Source organism: Cupressus sempervirens, chromosome 4 (genome assembly GCF_028749045.1).
Source record: "Cupressus sempervirens isolate cs-2001-9-10 chromosome 4, ASM2874904v1, whole genome shotgun sequence".
In the NCBI taxonomy this organism is placed as follows: domain Eukaryota; kingdom Viridiplantae; phylum Streptophyta; class Pinopsida; order Cupressales; family Cupressaceae; genus Cupressus; species Cupressus sempervirens.
This window is the reverse complement of record NC_143121.1, coordinates 99,916,763-99,936,052: the sequence shown is the minus strand read 5'-3', so window position 1 is coordinate 99,936,052 and position 19,290 is coordinate 99,916,763. Positions and strand designations below refer to the sequence as shown.

Below are 19,290 nucleotides of genomic sequence, written 5' to 3'. Positions count from 1 at the left end.
TCTTTGTCTCACATGGCTTGAACAGCTCTTTCATTAGAGCTTTGGCCAGTTGTATTCGTCAATGTAGTAACATTAGGTCGATTTTTTTTGTGTGTCTAATGACAGTTCTATTTTGTAATTTTTTATACTCTTTTTACTTTTAATGTTTTCTAGAATCCTGCTAATATCCTAACTACCCTTCAAACCTGCCTATTGACAATGTGGGATTGAATGCAGGAAAATGAGATGACGTGATAGTTCAGGAATCTGTAATGACACAATAAATCAAATTTATGTAACAGGCCCACTGATTATAAGGTTTTGGTACAGTTTGTACATCAAATGCTTTAGGTTAAAAGTGTTAAATAATATCTTAAATTTAATTTGTTTTTAAATATGTGATGTTTATGTTCAAGAGCTGCTGTCTTGGTAGGTGATTTATTAAAAGTGCCACACATTTAGTTCAATAAAAGATTCACATATATCCAACAGTTACCACATCTACCTAGCAGTCAGATGTCCAGCTAGAGTCCTGTAAACTTATCTATAAATATTGTCTACCAGTAATCAGTATGGGACGGTGAAATCAGTGCGCTTGCTTGAAACTCAAGCTGTACTGCATCAACAATGGCGGAAGGAGATGAGAGAGAGCTGAGTGTGGTCATGTTCCTCTGGTTCGCCCACGGTCACATTACTCCCTTCCTTGAGCTCGCCAAAGGCCTCGCAACTCATGGCTTTCAGATTTACTTCGTCTCCACCCCGATCAACATTCAGCGACTTAAGCCCCATGTGTTGGATTTCCCGGGGAAGATAGAGCTGGTACAGTTGGCGATGCCATACGTGGAGGGGCTGCCAGCTGGCGTAGAGTCTTTCGCAGACGCTGCGAAGAAAGGAGAATCGGCAGTGTTACTGTCTCTACTCGTTGCCGCCATGGATCTCCTGGAGGAGCCCTTCGAAGCGCTACTGAAAGAGGTTTCACCGGACTTGATAATCCACGATGTGGCGCAGCACTGGGCTCCTCGAGTGGCGGGTCGCATTCCCACAATACTGTTCCTGATATTGGGAATGGCGAGCTTCAGCTTCGGAGTATTAAAAAATAGAAACAATAAAGAAACATGATGACAGCAGATAACAAAATTAATACATTGATCTGGCTGCACACCAACAACCAATTATATAACTTCTATAAATAGAGGACTTCCAGCTGTTTAGAGCTTACATGTGGATCATCTAATGTGACAGCACTAGCACTTCACTTAACAACCTTGCCATGTGTTTGGAGACAAATTCAATTGTGCATACATGTGGTGGAGTTAACTACAGTCCTACAAAACTGATGGCTAGAAAATAGGGAGCAGCAGTCAACTGTTAAACAGAATAGCAGATTTGGTGCAACAAACTAGTGACTTATTCCAACACGGGGAAGGCCAGCTGGACATGTCAAGCTAGGGAAAACCCAACAGCCCAGGATCTCACCGTCTCGCCGCCGGGGTTCCCTTCACAGATTATTGGCCGCCGGTTGTTTGAAGCGAGAGCCCACTCTCAGCTGTACGCTATGCGTGTAAACGGCGCCAGCTCTAGCGACCGCGCGACCATTGGCGTGCGGGAGAGCTGGGCAGTTGCGTGCAACATGTGCATGGAATTGGAAGGTGTTTATGTGGAGTATTTGCAGGGGCTCAGAAAGCGGCCGGTGATCCCCGTTGGATTACTGATGCCTCAACTCCCTCCACTTCCCGTTGATGACATCTGCCTCCAGTGGCTCGATAGGCTGGTTGCCGCTTCGGTGGTGATCTTGTCTTTCGGGAGCGAGTACGTTCTAACACACCAAGACCTCATCGCAATCGCAATGGGTCTGGTGGAGAGCAAGGCCTTTTTCCTGTGGGTTCTGCCTGCCGGAAACGAGCTGCTGCAAGGCTTCCAAGATCAGATCGGGGTAAGATAGACATCAATCCTTTGAAAAATTACATCGGGTTAAGATAGATATCAATCTTTAAGAGTTAGAGGTAAAGATTGTAGTTTAAATTTTGAAATTTGTCTAGGCCCTCTTAAGTCTTAGGCAATTTTGAAATGGGACAGGCTAATCGAGGCCATCCTTAAACATCACACACTAAGCTTTGACTGCTTAGGTGTGATGTGGGCCCTTCTTTTCGCTGGCGTTGAGTCATTTCTGTCAAGCTTCCGTTACTGTTGTGGGCCCACCATATCCATCTTCTTCACCGTTAGTTTTGGTAGTTTCCGTCAGCATTTATCCCGCCCAAAGTTTTGTTAAACGGCATGGTTGCAGCATTTGTTTCAAATTGAATTTTTTTAAGCCGCGCGGTATGGACGTATCGTCCAAGTCCAAAACTAGGGTTTTATTGTTCTTTTCCAGACCCGCATCCGCCATTGGAGGTAATAAGAAAGTTTCCTCCTTCGCTGCCGACTCGAATTTCTTTTGCGCTGCTGCAAACTTGTCCATCCTGCTAATATTTTCTGAGTTCTGAGCATGGCCCTCCATTTTTTTCTGCTTAAAATTAATTTGCTTCTCGCTCTGAAAGATGAAAGTTGGTTTGCGGTATATATAATAAATACGCACCGTTTCGTTACCGCGGTTCGCTTTTGCTCCATGGAGCTTAAAACATCTTAATTTTTGGTTAAGCGTCTCACATTTATAATATCTATCTTAAATAGATCTCTAAAATTTCAAGATTATCAAATTGAAACAATAGACGTGAAAGGTCCTGTCTAAATTGAAAATAGATTGGGTTTCATAAAAGTAGAAGTGTAGATAGAACAAGAAATATGGAAAAGAGAAAGTGGGGAATTAAATTAATAGTGTCTTAAAGATGGGAGAGACAAAGATATTAAATAAATGAAATAATTATGTAATTTAAAATATTTTCTAATTAAAATTAAAATTAATTATTTTTAAAAATAAAAATAAAATATACTATTTGAAATATTTGATGTATTTTGTCAGGTAATTATATATTGTAATTAAATATAATTATAAATTTTATGTGAAATTAGTATTTTGATGATATCATATGACAAATTTTCTAATTTTGATAAAATATGAAAAAATATAATTTCTCATACTTACTATTTGTGATGGTAGAGGTTTTTTTTATAGCATAATATGTTACATTCCAACCATAACCACCACCATTGCCTTTACAATTTAAATAAAAAAATAGTAAAGGGACTAAAAATTTGCTTGTAAAATAAGTTGAAGTGTGATTTTAATTTATAGTTCAAAAATAAGAAGTAATAAATATAGTACTAAAGTACATGACAGCGAAGAGGCATCCAATGTTGTCTTATATAAGCATTTGAATTTAAATAAATAATTACATTGTACTATATGATAATGACCTTTTTATGATTTTTCGTTAATTACTATTTTACAAAAGAACTTTCCTCCCTACCAAAATTAAGAGGGCCAATCACAATGTTAATAAGTGACAATATTATAAATTTCTAAATATATTATAATTAATAAACAATAGTTAAGAGAAATCATCTTCAAAAATATTTAAATCTTATTGGATGGAGGGCATGTGCATGATATGAACTAATAAAGTATACACCTTGTATATGGATATAAAAATATAAATGAGAAACTTTGAATTTGGATTTGTAATACTTGAATAAATGAAAAAAATTTAAAAATTAAAAATCATTCTTATATTAGATTGTGTTGGTAACTAGATTGTTCTTTTCAATCTAACTCTTAAATACCCAAAACTTGTGAACAATAACTTATTACAACAGTTGAGAAACCACACTAGATGATCGATTTCCCTCTAAATTTGAACATATGGGTCCCTTGAATTTATGATTTGCAAGGAATTTGTTTATTCCTAATTCTAAAATGGGGTTTGTTCTTGACCAAAGAATGGGAGAGGAAAACTAAGTTAGGCCTAGACAGGAACTAACTCAGGCTAAGATTTGGGTCTTAACACTAATCAAATTCATGAATTCATACATCTTACAAACCCACAGATTTGATGATGCAATAATGAATTTGATTTATGGATTAGATACTTAACAAAATTCTTTTAACTCTAACATGCAAGGAAGTACCTTAAGAAATAATGTAGAAAAGAATCTCCTTTAACCTCTAATAATACTATTATTATCTTCAGTTTGCTATATTGAATAGGAGAAAAAAGCTTTTTTTTCTCTTTAACTCAATTCAACTCAAAGAGATATTGTCAACTATGATAACCAATGAAACAATAAATAATTGATGCAAAACACATTCACTTTGTCTCAGCAACATGAAGTATTTCACACCAAAAATTAGCCAAACTTTTATTAATCTTTTAATTGGGTACATATAGGATTATGAGATGACCATTACAAAATGGAACTAAACTAGTTCATCTCCTCAAATTTGACAAATGGCCAGAAGCCAATTATCAGTTCCACTTTTACATCAAAATGCAAAAGGGTGGGAGAAAGATCACTTCACCTTCTTTGATGAGAACTCTATGATGACCCCATCAATAGTTAAGTCAGAGAACTCTTCTCACTCTAGAACATGAAAACAATTTACCACCATTTTCTTATCAATTGAAATCAACACAATGTCCTTCAACAAAACTATTTGCATGGTTTGCAGATTGTAATGATGAGTACATTCGTAAATGAGTTATGGGGCTTGGACTGTAGCTAGAAAACTAGTAGCCTTGACTAAACCACATCCTCGAAGCTTCTCAATGATAGGGTAAATTTGTCCATATTTTACTCTCCTTTCAAAATTCTCCATATCATAGAAATGGAGGGATGTGTCTATGAAGTTCTGCAATTGAGATTTGATTCCAGTCAAACCATCAAAACCTATGAACTTAGTAGCCATAGCTTATGAATGAGATTTTGAATCAAAAAAGTGAATAAGACAACAATCACTAGCTATCAAAAGCTTATGCATATTGATAGAGTGAGAAATCAAGAAAACAAGGTAACTCCTTTAACTTCCTATGTATTTTTATATAAAGATTTTGATTCATCTGTTATACTTCAGAATTCATGCCACATGAGAAAAATTTAAGGAAATACCCATTAGAGAGTAAATGCAATGGTTCAACAAACATTTAAAATTCTTTTCACTATTTTTTTGAGCATAACGGTAACTTTTTGTAAACCCATTATTTACTTTCTTATTTTCCTTTATAAGTGTCAGAAAGTTGTTGGGGTACTCCGATGATGAAAATTTTCCAAGCGAGGTTTTGACTGTATCTTCCTTTTGCAATGGCTTGAGTCATTCTAATATCATTCATACATACACTAAATCTAGGATGGGGGCTAAATCTACTTGTTGACTTGATTTTTCTTGTATAATCAAAAAATTGGCTGCATGTGTTAGAAACTCGCCAAGGAGTAGGAAATTTCTATTTTTTTGCCAACGTTCCTTTATTGGTTGAATCTTTGTCAACTGCATATTTGGCTGTCAAGGGTGCTTAGTTAAGGTGTACATATATACTTGGGTTACACTTAAGATCTTGTTTTTCACTTTTATCTCTTCTACTAAAAATCATCTTCATGGGTTAGAAACCTATCGAGGAGAAGATAGTTTTAGGTTTTCTGCCAATGCTTAGTATTTGAGCAATAACAAATCCAAATCATGTTTAGGAGTCTCATCTTAGACTCAAACATCAATTGTCTTAAAAAATGTACCTTATTTGAATCTTTTTAATCTAAATACGCCTCCAAGTGAGCCTTCACAAAAACTTTCCTTCATGGGTTGGAAACCCACTGAGGAGAAGATGATATGAAATTTTTCGTTGATGCTTTCTTCTTCAACCATCAATATGCCATGAATCAAATAGTGAACATGCTTCATTTATAATGAGTGAAATTTGATCTCTATTGAATTGCATACTAACTTGATAAATTACAAGATAAAAAAATCCACTCGCCTAGCTATGGATAAAGAGAAGGCATATTGGAAAAATTTGATAGAGATCACCTACCCTTTAAGAATCTAGATCTATCCTTAAACATTTTGAGAAAGATATTGACCACATCTAAACCAAAGAACCCACTTTTTCTAATAGATTAGAAAAAAAACGTGAGGCAACAACTAGCTTTATCTGGGACTTGGACATTCCATGTCCAAGCAAGGAATCCAAACTCTCTGGTTTCACAAAAATGAAAAGTGGCTGCACAACAAAACTACATCCAAAAAAGTGAGGAAAACTAAACAAAGGAGAAACAAAAATGGGAACTAAAAGTAACTATGATATAATACGAGGGTTACCTTTTTTAAATTTGAAATTTGATACAGCTTCAAGTCCTAACCATTGTAGGCTAGAGGCAATACTTCACCATCTTGGTATGCTAGTTTTAATGAATTATTTTCGAAAGCTTGATGAATGATGAACGGTCCTTTCTAGAGTGTGTCAAATTTCCCATGCATGCCCTTTGGTGCCCTTCTTTTATCCCACAATAGTACAGTATTTCCCACCATAAAATTTTATGGTCTAGTCTTCTTGTCAAACAAATTCTTCACACGCATTTGATGGTGTGTGATATGATCCACAATTTCTTCTCTTTCCTCCTTGAACTTACTCAAATATAGGATCCTTTTCTTCAGTCCATCTTTGGGAATTTCATCTTTGATCACTATTCTTAATCTGCTAGTAGCCAATTCTAGGGGTAGGGGAAGATTAGCTTTTGTTCTATAGACTAGTTTGAAAGGGGAAATTCCAATTGCCCTCTTTGGAGTCACCCTTTCTACCCAAAGTGCTTCATAAATAGTTTTGTGCCATGTTTTTTGTTTATCCAATACTAGTTTCTTCATGATGTTCACCAAATTCTTGTTACTAGACTCATCTTGACTATTCCCTTGCAAAAAGTAGTCAGATGAGTGGTAGACTATTATGTCGTACTCAAATAATAACTTAGTAATTTCAACTGAAGAAAAGTATGCTGCATTATCCATTATCAATTTAATGGTATGCCAAACCTAACTAGTATATTTTCTTTTATGAATTTGAAAACTACCTCAAAAGTAGTTTTCTTGATCGCCTTTACCTCTACCCACTTTGTAAAATACTTTTTCACAATGATGATATAGATGTGACTGACGCTAGATGCAAGATTAATAGGACTGATGAAATCAAGACCCCACTATTAGAATGGACCTTTGATTACCACATGCTTGAGAGGTAATGCAACTAACTGAGGTTTGCCTACAAATATTTTACATTTTGTACATTTTGACACCCATTGATAAGTGTCTTTAAATGCTCTAGGCCAATAGTATCATTGCCACAATATTTTAAAAGTAGTGACCAAGGATGAGAAATGTCCACCACATGCTTCATCATTTAATCCTTCAACATTTTTTCTTATTATTGTTTGTCTACACATCTGAGGAAAGTCTCATCTATGGATCTTTTGTATAATCTATTGTCCCACGTCACATACTTTGTAGCCTTCAATTTGAAATCTCTTCTTTGTTTTACCATCAATCCTTTAGGGAATTCACCACATGTTAAGGGATATGTGATATTTTTGAACCAAGGATCTTGTAGACTTGTGACTAAAACTATTTTTTTCCTCTGGTTATTCCCCATTTCTATTTTCTGCTATGGCTTTACATAATGCATTTCCCCTTACCAATTTTAAGGGTTTAGTCTCAATGTCATATTTGTGTTTCTTTTCTACCCATGCCCCTTTGGTGTTACATTCTACATCCTATTGAGTGAACACACTGTTCACTGCAAAATGAGAGTGTAAGATATAAAATCTGAAAATTTTCAAGGCTTTTACCATGGCAAAAACATGCTTCTTGTTTTGAGAATATTTTAGCTCATGGCTCTTTAGGGGTATGCTCATGAAAATAATAGGGTCTTATACTCCTTTATTATCTTCCATGAGAATTGCTAACAAGGTATTCTCAGAGGTGTAATAGTAAATTATGAAGTATTCCTTATAATCTAGGCGGGATAAAATAAGAGCATTAGATATAGCTTCTTTAATGTCTTTAAAAGCCTATTTTCCAGAATCACTTCACTTGAAAGTTGGATTTCCTTTCATCATATCTAGAATGCATTTGGAGACTTCAGAAAAGTCTAGAACAAATCTCTTAAGGAAGTTTACTTGACCAAAGAATGATTTGACTCTAATCTTATTTACAGGTAGACTTCATCTTTATATAGCTTTGACTCATTCTTGATCAATCCTTATCCCTTTTTGAGACACTATATGGCCAAGAAGTTTTCCTTCAGTGAAAAAAAAGACTAACTTCTTAGGGTTCAAAGAGATCCCATGTTCTCTACATCTTTGTAATACTTTCCTCAAATCTCCCATAGGATCTTTCCTCTTTTTTGAAAACACCATTAAGTCATCTCTATATGTGACAATAATCTTACCCTTCATGTCTTTGAAAGAGAGTTCCTTACCTCGTTGGAAAGTATCACTAGCATTGATAAGCTTGAAAGGCATCCCATGATATGTGAAAGTTCCCGATGGGATAGTAAAAGTAGTTTTATGTTGATTTTTCTTATCTACCTCAACCTTATTGTAGCCCAAGAAGCCATCAAGCATAGACATCATCTTTGCACCTACCACCGTATTCGATAGATAGTCTATATTAGGGGTACATAATTATCTTTAAGTGATGCTTGATTAAAATTTCAAAAATGTACACATATCCAAGTCTCATAGATATGTCTTTGTGTGCCTATCCCTAATACTCTTTGAACCCCCATTCCTCTCTCTCTCTCTCTCTCTCTCTCTCTCTCTCTCTCTCTCTCTCTCTCTCTCTCTCTCTCTCTCTCTCTCTCTCTCTCTCTCTCTCTCTCTCTCTCTCTCTCTGTCGCTCTCTCTCTCCCTCCCTCCCTCCCTCTCTCTGTCCACCCCCTAGGTCAACTCTCTAGGTAAGCTCACCAAGTCCCCAAGTCAGCTTGCCAAGCTGACAATTCAAGTGTGCTCACCAAGTTGACTCTTTAAGTTTTCTCACCAAGTGTGTCCCCTAGGTCAACTCTCTAGGTCATCTAGCCAAGTCATGCCCATGTAGTTACCTCAACGAGTTGACTCTTTCAGTCAGCTCACCAAGTCAGCTCACCTAGTGGTTTTACCACCTTGCAAATCAAATGAAATAATTCCTAAATAGTTGGTGTGGGCATGGATGATCTATTATTGACAATTTCAAGTACAATCTAGAAATGGTGCAAAAATGCAACTAGACCAAAACAACATGGATCAAGAATCAACAATTTCTACACAACTTTAGTATGCAATTTGTATCAGAATTATCAGTTTCTTAGGCACATATTAAAATCTTTTTGGAGGTTAATTGGCTATTAGTTTTGATTTTTTTACTTCATTCCATATGAAGAACTATGGCCTCATAAAACTATTAAATAAAATGCTCTCACATGCATCAAACATCTCTAATTAGAACTAGTGAGAAATATGTACACAATACCCAACATAGCTGATTCTAGATTTAATTGTATGAGAATCTTAAGTACCGATGATTTGGATCACACTCTATGATCCATCTCTAGCATGCTACAAAGCTCGGTGAAATGAGAAACTCATACTATTAAATCTACAAACAACAGCTACAATCATGTATAATTACAATGAGAATCGAAGTCATGTTATCCATGAAGTTGTAGTTGTTATTTTTAGATTTGATCATAGGTGGATATATGCATCAATATTTTAGATCACACTCCATGATTTATCATCAAACTGCTAGAGAGCTCAAGAAAATAGAAAAATGTTACACTAACTGTTAGAAAATAGAGACCATAACTATTAGAAAATAGAGACCATAACTATGACTGTCATTCTTTGAGACTAGTTGATCAACTACTCTTAAAATAGGGATATAAACAATGGACAAGCTTTGAGATTTGAGAATAATTTACATATAAAATATAATCTATTTCATCATCTCCAATCCTCTTGAGCCCTTTTTCATACTTGCAAGTAATAATAAAGTTTATCTTTGCAGTTACAATATGAGAATTATACGTTGGATTTTCATAAAGAGAATGTGTTCTAAACATCCAAAATCACATTATAGCATTTAAAGTCTTAAAAAAGTTTGAAATAAATAGCTAAGAAAATTCATGATACTCTTGTATGTTTTGTCAATAAAATCTTGTGTTCTTATTATAGTATCTTGGACAATTTCAAACATGTGTGTAACCATATCAAAATCATGTTCATTGATCTACATTTGTTCCTCATCTCATTCATTTTCCCCATCAAGATCATCAAACCAATTTTGATGCTTTCAATTTTGTGGCAATGGTGGAAACATAGGCATTCTCCTGGAAATACTCGATCTTCTCCTTACATTCATGCACTCAATCAAGTCTCTTTGTCGATGAATAGTGTGACCAAGCCCATCTTGTACAATGTGAAATGGATTTGCACTTGGATGGTCTAATCCAAGTTGGGATGAGACAAGTCTACTCTCAAGCTTATTTGACAAGTCCATTAAATTCTTATTAATGAAAGTAAGTGTTGCCAAATCATATGCGTGAGTTAAAATTTCTTGTAACTTGTCCAACTCTTGTGTTATTTGTAGCCCCATTTCTTTTAGTGTAGTTTTACCTCTATTTCAAGTAGTCTACAAAAATAATGCAAACATATTTTAGAAATTATATAAGAAAATAATCCAAATTGGAATAACAAAGATATGGTTATAAATTCACCTGTATGGGCATAGAAAAATCCTCCAACAGTTGGCAATTTTCATTATTTACAATCTCTTCAAATGCATCGGTTACCTACATTCATATTGCAATAAATTTAAAAAATTTAAAACATGTAGTTTGCAAATAATTGTATATCAATATAATAAAATACTCAATGTTTTTTAAGTACCAAATAATTAGAGAGATTGTTGGAGCATCCTTCTTCTATAGAACCAATTGTATTGGAAATATTATCAACGTCTACATCCAAGTTGTTAGATAGATGTTGCCTTTGTCTCTCTCTCATCAAGTTAACATTCATCACATGCTTACACATGTATCCTTGTATCAAAAATTTGCAAGAGCACATAGATAGACTAGGTGAGGAGCTATACACTTCATATCGAAAATTGGGATTGCTTTCACTTGTCACCCATGCTATGTGATCATTAGTGTCATTGAATATAAGATGCTCATCCAAAATTTTCATAGCCCGAACCCAAGATGTATTTTCAATTTTTTCAATATCAAAGTTCCTATAGAAACCATGTTTTTTACTAACTTGCACCCACCAATAATATACATAAACATGTGTTGATAGTTGATGTACCAACCAATCAACATGACGATTTGTAGCACGCTCAATTGTTTTCAAGAATCATCTCTTTAAGTGTGAATGGTAAGACTTTATGGCACCATTTGTCTCTTGTCCTGCATGTTTAAGTGTATGGAAACATCTAGCCCATACAATCAATCTATTAGACCATCGAATATTCAATGAATTAGGGTTGTGCATCTTTAAAGTCCTCAATAAAATTGTTAATCTCATTCTTTGCTGAATCCTCATTTTTTGAATGATGCATGATAAATCCAAGTCTATCAAACATCTCTTGTCTAATTGCATTATCTTTGACCTTTGCAATCAATTTCTTTAGCCACACATGTCTAACATGCCAAGTGCACAGATATGCATCACATTGAAACACTTCTCTGCATCATATATATTTTCACTCAGTGTCAAATTTTATATTATAGGAGGCATTGAAATATTTTAAAAAATTAAAAAGGGATAAATTATTAAAAAATATACCTAATAGCTTTGATCTCAACAGTTACATCATCCACCGTGAATGCATTTAGTTTCCAATTAATATTCTTCAAGTGAGCTTGTTGAAGAAGAATGTGCATCCAATATGTGATATCATGTGCACAAGATCTGGACATAATAATCCATGCCATAGGTACCCCCATATGCTTTGAGTCAAATGCAAGCATTGTATACAATTGAAACTATCATAAGACATCAGCATAATGTATCAATACTATACTTTAAGTGTAAATATTTCAAAGTTAAATCTACGAAGCAATACACTATTTACCTTCATCGCATTCGTACCAAATGTAGAATCCATGACCAATATATTTTTATGGCCATATTGAAGCATCCAATGAAGTTGCTCTAGCAATTGGATCCCTAGCACAAATGGGACCTTTTCATCTCCATCAATAGTGGCACTATACTCTTGATATGCAAACCATTTGTTAGGGTTTGCCAAAACCCATTGTTGCATTGAAAGAGCATCACTACAATCATAAATGTATTTTAATGAGTTAATTTTGTGATCAATATTTGCAATATCATCCATCATAAGAAAATAATCCCTAGAAGATTGACCCTCAAATATTGTCATCTTTTCATGCACCATTTGCTTATGTTTTTTATGCACTACATCTATAGGCATGCCAAGTAATAGAAATGACTCAACCCATTGATATAATTTTTTACTAATAAATGGCGCAAAGAAGGACCTTGATCCAAAAAATGCATTGTTCATTTGACCATGACAAGGTATGCCACTCTTGTTCACATGTTGAACTTGACGGTACCATATCAATACATGGTTTGGCCTATGAACCATGATTTGGGTGCTAAAATGATAGGTACAACCACATCGTGTATGTTTGTGACCAGGTCTACTACCTTTTCCTAATTTGGGAAAAGAGGAAGGATCAAATGGTGTTGCATATTTTTCTTTATAGTCCTCTGGTCCAAATGTATGGAAATCATAAAGAATCTTCATATTAATAATATGCATAGTTAACAAATGATTATAGACACTCTTTACTTTACAATTGAAAGTATAAATAATCTTAGCTAGAATATTACTCTTACATGTTGTATTCTAGATAACTATTAATCCTATTTTTTGTATCAAAACTTTGAGAGGGCTTGCTTGAATGACTTTTGTGAAAGCATGTTGGATATGAGTCCCTTGAACATTCTCCCTCGATAAAATATTTCAATCTATCAGCTTCAATCCAAGCTGAAAATAGTTTTAAATCTTTAAGTACATATTTTTTCCATGAAAGATCCACATAAGAATATTTTTAGCTATATGGGCATTGAACTGCTTCGTCCATGATGCGAGACCAATCAACATCCATCTAATATACAACAAAAAAAATTAGAATCCAATTAGAAAATAACTAGACATGGTAGAATACACTTGGTAGAAAATCAATATACTTTTGATAACATAACTAAGCATGCAATACATATATAATACTTGGTGCAATGGTAAACATACCAACACTATCAACCACCATGGAGGTAGTGGACAAACAAAAGAAAGTATTGCACAACGAAGAGCCTCATGTTGTAACATGTAATCTAACTAATTCAAATGTAAGAACATGTCATATTTGTTAAAGAATAATTATATATCCTTCAACCACTACAGTACCAAGTATTTTATCAAACAATTTCAACATTCTTTAAAGCAATTTTCACTCCCTGTGATGAAAAGATGAAATGGCTGATGAATTGTTTTCACTTTGTCTTCTTTGATTTGATATCATGGAGACCTCCTAAAAACCCCACAAATTTGTACTTTTTTTACCAATGAAAAGAGCAATTTTTTATTTTCTATTTTCAGCTCTATTTTTCTAGGAATTATGTTTTTGTAGAGTGCTATACTAGAAATAACAAGCTGATGTATAAATATCTAAATTTCAATGTGCTGATTGAAAACTTACTCTGCTGATTTCAGGCATTAAACAATTCAAGGATTTTTTTTGTTGGGCCTATCATGTTTCGGTATGACATTCAACATGTGAACCACATTCAACATGCATGTTCAAAGCAACTGATTGGAGGGTAACTATTCTATAGCACTAGGGGATGAGGGTGAAATGTGTGATGAATCCATTTGGAAAGCCAATGAATACCCATTGAGTAGGGGTACTATCTTCTCAAGCTTTTTTTGTACATGTAAAGTAGTTCACAAGGGCAAAGTGTAAATTTTTTAAAGTGTAATATGGCTTCCTTGGATTCAGTTTAGGTAGTGGAGATCTTTATATTCCTTAACATTTAGTTATTGTTATGGATGGTCCACATATTTGTTTCTGTGTCCAATTGCACTATAATTTCTCTACATGTACATTACTACACGGGCCTTGAAGACTGATCTATTTCAGTCTTTGCTAGTATCTAGGTATTAAGTCTGATACTGATTCGAATTCACGATCCTTCTCACTCTTTTGAAGTATATCTTGCTTTAGATGAAAGTGTATATACTTAATTAATGGAGGATTCTTAAATTCATAAAGTCCTTTTAGCCACTTGATTCTTGAAGAGTAGAGTACAAAGCCTTTACACCGAACTTTAGATAGTACTTTGGGGTGTTCCAATCTACTAATTTCATTGGGCACACACTCTCACCCTATTCCATTAGTACAATATGATATCAATCTCACCCTAGTCCATTAGTCCATTATGATATTAGAGTCTTGCATTCAACAAGTTTGGATTTTTGATAAGCTCAATGAGATCCTTTCAACTCCACCTACAGATTAGAAGACCTTGAAGGATTTTTCCAACTCCACTAACCGACTAAATGCCCTTAATTCTTAAAACACAGAATTCTAATTTGAATTTTATAGGCTTTTAAGTTGAATTATATAGGCTGAGACTCTCTCAGGTTGAAGCTTCTCAAACCACCATAAGTTGTGATTAGTAGAAGTGCAACATAGGTTTTCTTGAGAGGAAGCATCCATGGCAAATAGAAATATAGAGGCCATGGAAACAGAGACACCAATAGGTAATGGAAATGCCTTAGAGGGTGATGTAGAATTCGATTCAATACAGAATAGTGAATTGCAGGTGCAAGGATTTGTAAAGCCATAGAAAGAATGGAATATTAGGCAGGCTTGGAATGCTTTTATATGGCATGGAGGTTCTATTTTTGATGCCTAGCTCAATGTCATTTCTGCTCAGGTCCATCATGGCTTTCCCTCATTTGTTTTAGATACTTCTTGTACTTGTATTTATAAGATGGGATAAGATGAATGCTGAAGCTATTTAGACCAAATGGTAAGCATACCTCATTAAATTGAATTTTCTTGCTTACATGATTGCTTCTAGGGTTTTCTAGAGTACAATCAAATATGGGTATTGGGAAGGGGCTAAAATTGATATAATATGTAACCATTTTCTCATTGATTTAACCTGTTTTGGCCTTGAAATGCCACTAGTATTAAGTTTTTTTTTTGGTAGAAACTAAGTGTTTCAACTGTATTATCAAGTTGGATCAGTGATTTTGACTCTGCCATACACTTTATCTCAAATGGGTTATGGTTTGGGCATCAGATTCCAGATTCTTTATGGTGCTTTTGGATGCGTTTGCTCTGGCTACAATGGATGTCCCTGTTTCAACTCCCTTCTATTCAGGTCTTTACCACTCTTCACAGAAGGAACCACAACACTCTAGTAGGTTTTCTCCTATGATTTGGATGTCAAAGCCTCTGAACCAATTCCCTCAATTCTTTACGAATAATAATGAACATAGTCTAGGAATAGTGGATCAATTGCATGATTTATTAGGCTTAAATAATGAAGTGCCATTGCCAGAATGTAGTAGCCAAAGCCAAAGGCATAATCGTCAACATTGGCATAATCATCATGGTGGTCATCTCAGTAATGAGGGTAGTGGAATTGTTGATGAACAATATTACACAATGCAAACCGAGTAGCAGAATCAGCCATGGCAGTAGACTTTTTCTCCAGTTGATGATAATTCGGGTGCTGGCTAGAATAATCCTATGAATACTGACAACATTTCAAGTCCTACTTCAAATGTAAGCTACCTTCATTTATCTATCTTTGCGTCTAATCTTGCATATGAGAGCTAGGATTCAAACACAAAATCTCCCATTAACATGCCAGGCTGAGCTACAAACCCTCTGCGCTCTAGAGCACACATTGAAAGAACCCCCCTTCGTAGTTTAGAATGCCCAAAATTGTATGTTATATGTGGTTTTAGATGTTAACCCACATATAAAAACAAACCGAGGATTAAGCTTTACTGTGTAGAACCTGAATTGTTGGATTCTTCCAACAATTATGATGAGCTATTGTTTTTATGTATTGCTAGTTGCTTGACGTTGACATAAATATTATACCCTTGTTGTTTCCACTAGCCTGATGCTGACATGATTATTGTACTCATTTCCTTGTGTAGGTTTCCCATCGGGCATCAAAAGAATTCCCACTAGGATTGTTGCCCCAGCAACCACAACATTGTCATCAAAATGTGGGCCATGTTGGAGGCAACCAATCCCAACCTGCAGAGGGCAACAAGAAAAGGATGAAGTGGACTCCAGAACTCCATGAGCAATTTGTGGAAGCTGTGAATTGACTAGGGGGTGCTGATAGTGAGTAGTAGTAATTCTAAGACACATTTATTGTTAGAATTTGTTTGGTTAATTCTAAGGTGGAGTCTACACTATTGATTCTTATTTACTGAATTGCTGCAACTGGAATGTAGGAGCTACTCCAAAGGCATTTTGAAATTTATGGATATGAAGGGTTTAAGTATGTACCATGTGAAAAGCCATCTACAGGTTTGTTTAGGGTTCAAAACAATGTTTACATTCTTATAGCTTGGCAATTGTTTGATAGATGTCCATGTTAATACTGAATTTATTGGTCTACTACTTGATTTTTGCAGAAATATCGGTTTGCTAAATTTTTTCCAAACTATGGAGAAGGCAAAGTTTCCCTCAAGTGATATATTACATTATTTGATTTTCTCTAATAGAGCATTCCTGCTTTTGGAATTTAATTGATGTGATCCGTCTGTATAATTTGAGATTTCTTATGAAAATTTAGTCTAGTATGCTGGTATTATTTGAAGGTCAACAAATAGGAATTCAAAAGTAAGAGTGCATGAAAAATTCTTAACGTCTAATGTTTTTCATAGTTTTTGTCTAAAAATATATTATTTAGAGGCATTTAGTATTTTATGAATATGCTTCGTTCCATTAATCAATTTAACTCCCATTATTATTCTTTCGCTTCTTGTTGTTGTTGTTGCTGCTGCTGCTTATTTTTTGTCTTGTATTTTCACCACCATGGTGGTGATTAGAAGCTAGTAGTTTATTTTCATATGTTTCTTAATGGTCATTAAGAGCTTAGTATAGCTATTGATTACAAGATCTGAGTGAAGATTCACAACCATTAATAAATTTGAAATATATTTTCAACCATTGTTGAGAGAATTCTATCATGAAAAGTTTTGAAATGTCCTCAAGGTTTGAGATTTTAATATTTCCCTTTTGATTATCAAAGAGGTTTCAGTTCAGGATCCAACCATTTCTGAGCATTGCAATAATTTGGAATGCATAATTTGTTTGTAACTGTATAATCTTCTAAGTCATTCTTGAGAAGCTCATTACTATGATAGTGCTGACTTCTCGCTAAGGAAAAAAAGTTGCAAGGGACCAACAACACTAAGATAACGTGTCATCTAAAGAAGAATGCATGGCAATGAAAAACAAACTGAAATACAAATAAACATATAACTGAAATTCTAGGCAAAAACTGAAATGAGATTGCAAGTAGAGCAATCTCAATATTTGATGTTTATGCAATTCATTTGTGATACAAGAATTTTAAATGGAGAATATGATTTAAAATTACATACCTTGAATTGCTTGGGAAAAAAACTTAAACAGTGCCCTTGTGAAACAAATTGAAATCATGGTAAAAGAAATAAGAAATCTAGACATGTGGTGCAGTGCGCAGGACATAGAAGTGGTTAAATGGTTTAATGATAGTGGGTGGAAGTTGGTGGATTAAAAACTTAATAGTCACCGTGGGAGTAGTTGGATTTCACGGTTTCCTTTCACCATTACAGAGCAACTTGGAACATTATGGAGTAGATGGGGGACGAAGGTGTGGAGTGGACCCCACAGTACCACACTAAGTGGTCAATGCTTAGTGTGCGATGTTTAAGCTGTGTGGCTAATCTCTAGACAAAATGTACTAAAGATAAAATAAAGTCAATTTTTTTTCCTAGATTCATGAAAATGTAGTTATTTTTTCCCTTTTTTTTTTGTTTTTTTGACTACAAACTATGAAGATCGTGAAGATCAAATGCTGAAATTTTCAGAACAATCCATGATGTTTTCATTTTTTTGAGAATTGGTTCCGTGTGGTGTAGTTTATAGGGAGGATAGCTGCCTCCTTATTAAGTAAGTCAATTTTGACTATTTAATTTTTTAGCTTAAAGAATAAAATCTTAGTGCATAATATTTTAGCATCAAGAGTTTTCCATTAGAAAGACTTGATTCTTATTGACTCATTTTGGAACCATTCAATGTGACAGATATGATGTTTGTTGACAAGTTTTTATTTGAAGTTTCAATTTTATTTATTATTGATATATTTTTCATTTAAAAAAAAATTATCTGGGCTGCCTCATTCCATATAATATGGGAGACTAGATCGTTGTTGGCTCATTTTGGAACCATTCAATCTCAAAATTAAGAAGGCTATTGACAAATTTTGATTTGTTTAGATGATTCATAGTTCATTTATTATTATTTTTTTATTGAAATGATTTATGAGTCCATTTATTAATGCAATACGAGATGATTTGTTATCCTAGTTTTGATGCAATTGAATGATTAGTCACTTTGTTTCTTTTATGAAAATATGATTGAGGCATGTTTTGCTTTGCTTATTTCACTAAAATCAGATTGAGGTAAGTTATATTGGAATATCACTTCTATTTGGTTAAATATTTTGTAGGAAAAGGGATTGCTAGTGACAAAGTGGGCTTCACAGTTACTCATTTTGGATCATCCTTCTACTGGTGTATTTCTCACTCATTGTGGGTGGAATTCAATGACAGAGGGGTTAAGATTTGGAACACCACTTATAACTCTGCCAATGCAATATGAACAAGGGTTAAATTCAAAACTTGCACAAGAGCTTAAGGTGGGAGTGGAAGTGAGAAGAAATGAAGAGGATGGCTCTTTTACTAAAGAGGATATTAGTAAAGCAATTAGAATGATAATGGTAGAAGAAGGAGCACAAATAAAATCCAATGTAAAAAATATAAGTAACATGTTGACTAGCAATAATTTTCAAGTTAGTGAAAGAAACATGAGGAACTTTGTGTCCATCCTCAAAATTTTGAACAAATAATTAGGCTAATAGGCCTAAATTTGTATTTTATTGTCATAGTATTTGAAACAATATTAGCCACATAGTAATGTCATTTTTAGTCCTTATGTTTTCCAAAGTTTAGTTTTTATTTTTCATCCTAGAATTTAAACTAGGCTTACAAAGTTTATACATGTTTGTTGTTAGTAAGTG

General features: G+C 34.4%; 1 protein-coding gene and 1 pseudogene across 1 annotated transcript; both read left to right on the top strand.

The window, feature by feature from the left end:
• Nucleotides 1-606: 606 nt before the first annotated feature.
• On the top strand, nucleotides 607-19,119 carry LOC149560129 (UDP-glycosyltransferase 91C1-like). The gene is made up of 3 exons (XM_089823550.1): nucleotides 607-1,065; nucleotides 1,406-1,912; nucleotides 18,721-19,119. Exons 1-3 carry the CDS (start codon nucleotides 607-609, stop codon nucleotides 19,117-19,119), a joined length of 1,365 nt encoding a protein of 454 aa, XP_089679676.1.
• LOC149560130 (protein PHR1-LIKE 1-like) lies at nucleotides 15,261-16,696 on the top strand (annotated as a pseudogene).
• Nucleotides 19,120-19,290: the final 171 nt, after the last annotated feature.

Excerpts from the sequence above, each read along its gene's own strand:
- LOC149560129 (XM_089823550.1), top strand. The coding sequence starts at position 607 with ATGGCGGAAGGAGATGAGAGAGAGCTGAGTGTGGTCATGTTCCTCTGG. Across the intron at positions 1,066-1,405 it reads TGGCGAGCTTCAGCTTCGGA|GCCAGCTGGACATGTCAAGC; the intron begins GTATTAAAAAAT and ends AACACGGGGAAG. Across the intron at positions 1,913-18,720 it reads GCTTCCAAGATCAGATCGGG|GAAAAGGGATTGCTAGTGAC; the intron begins GTAAGATAGACA and ends AATATTTTGTAG.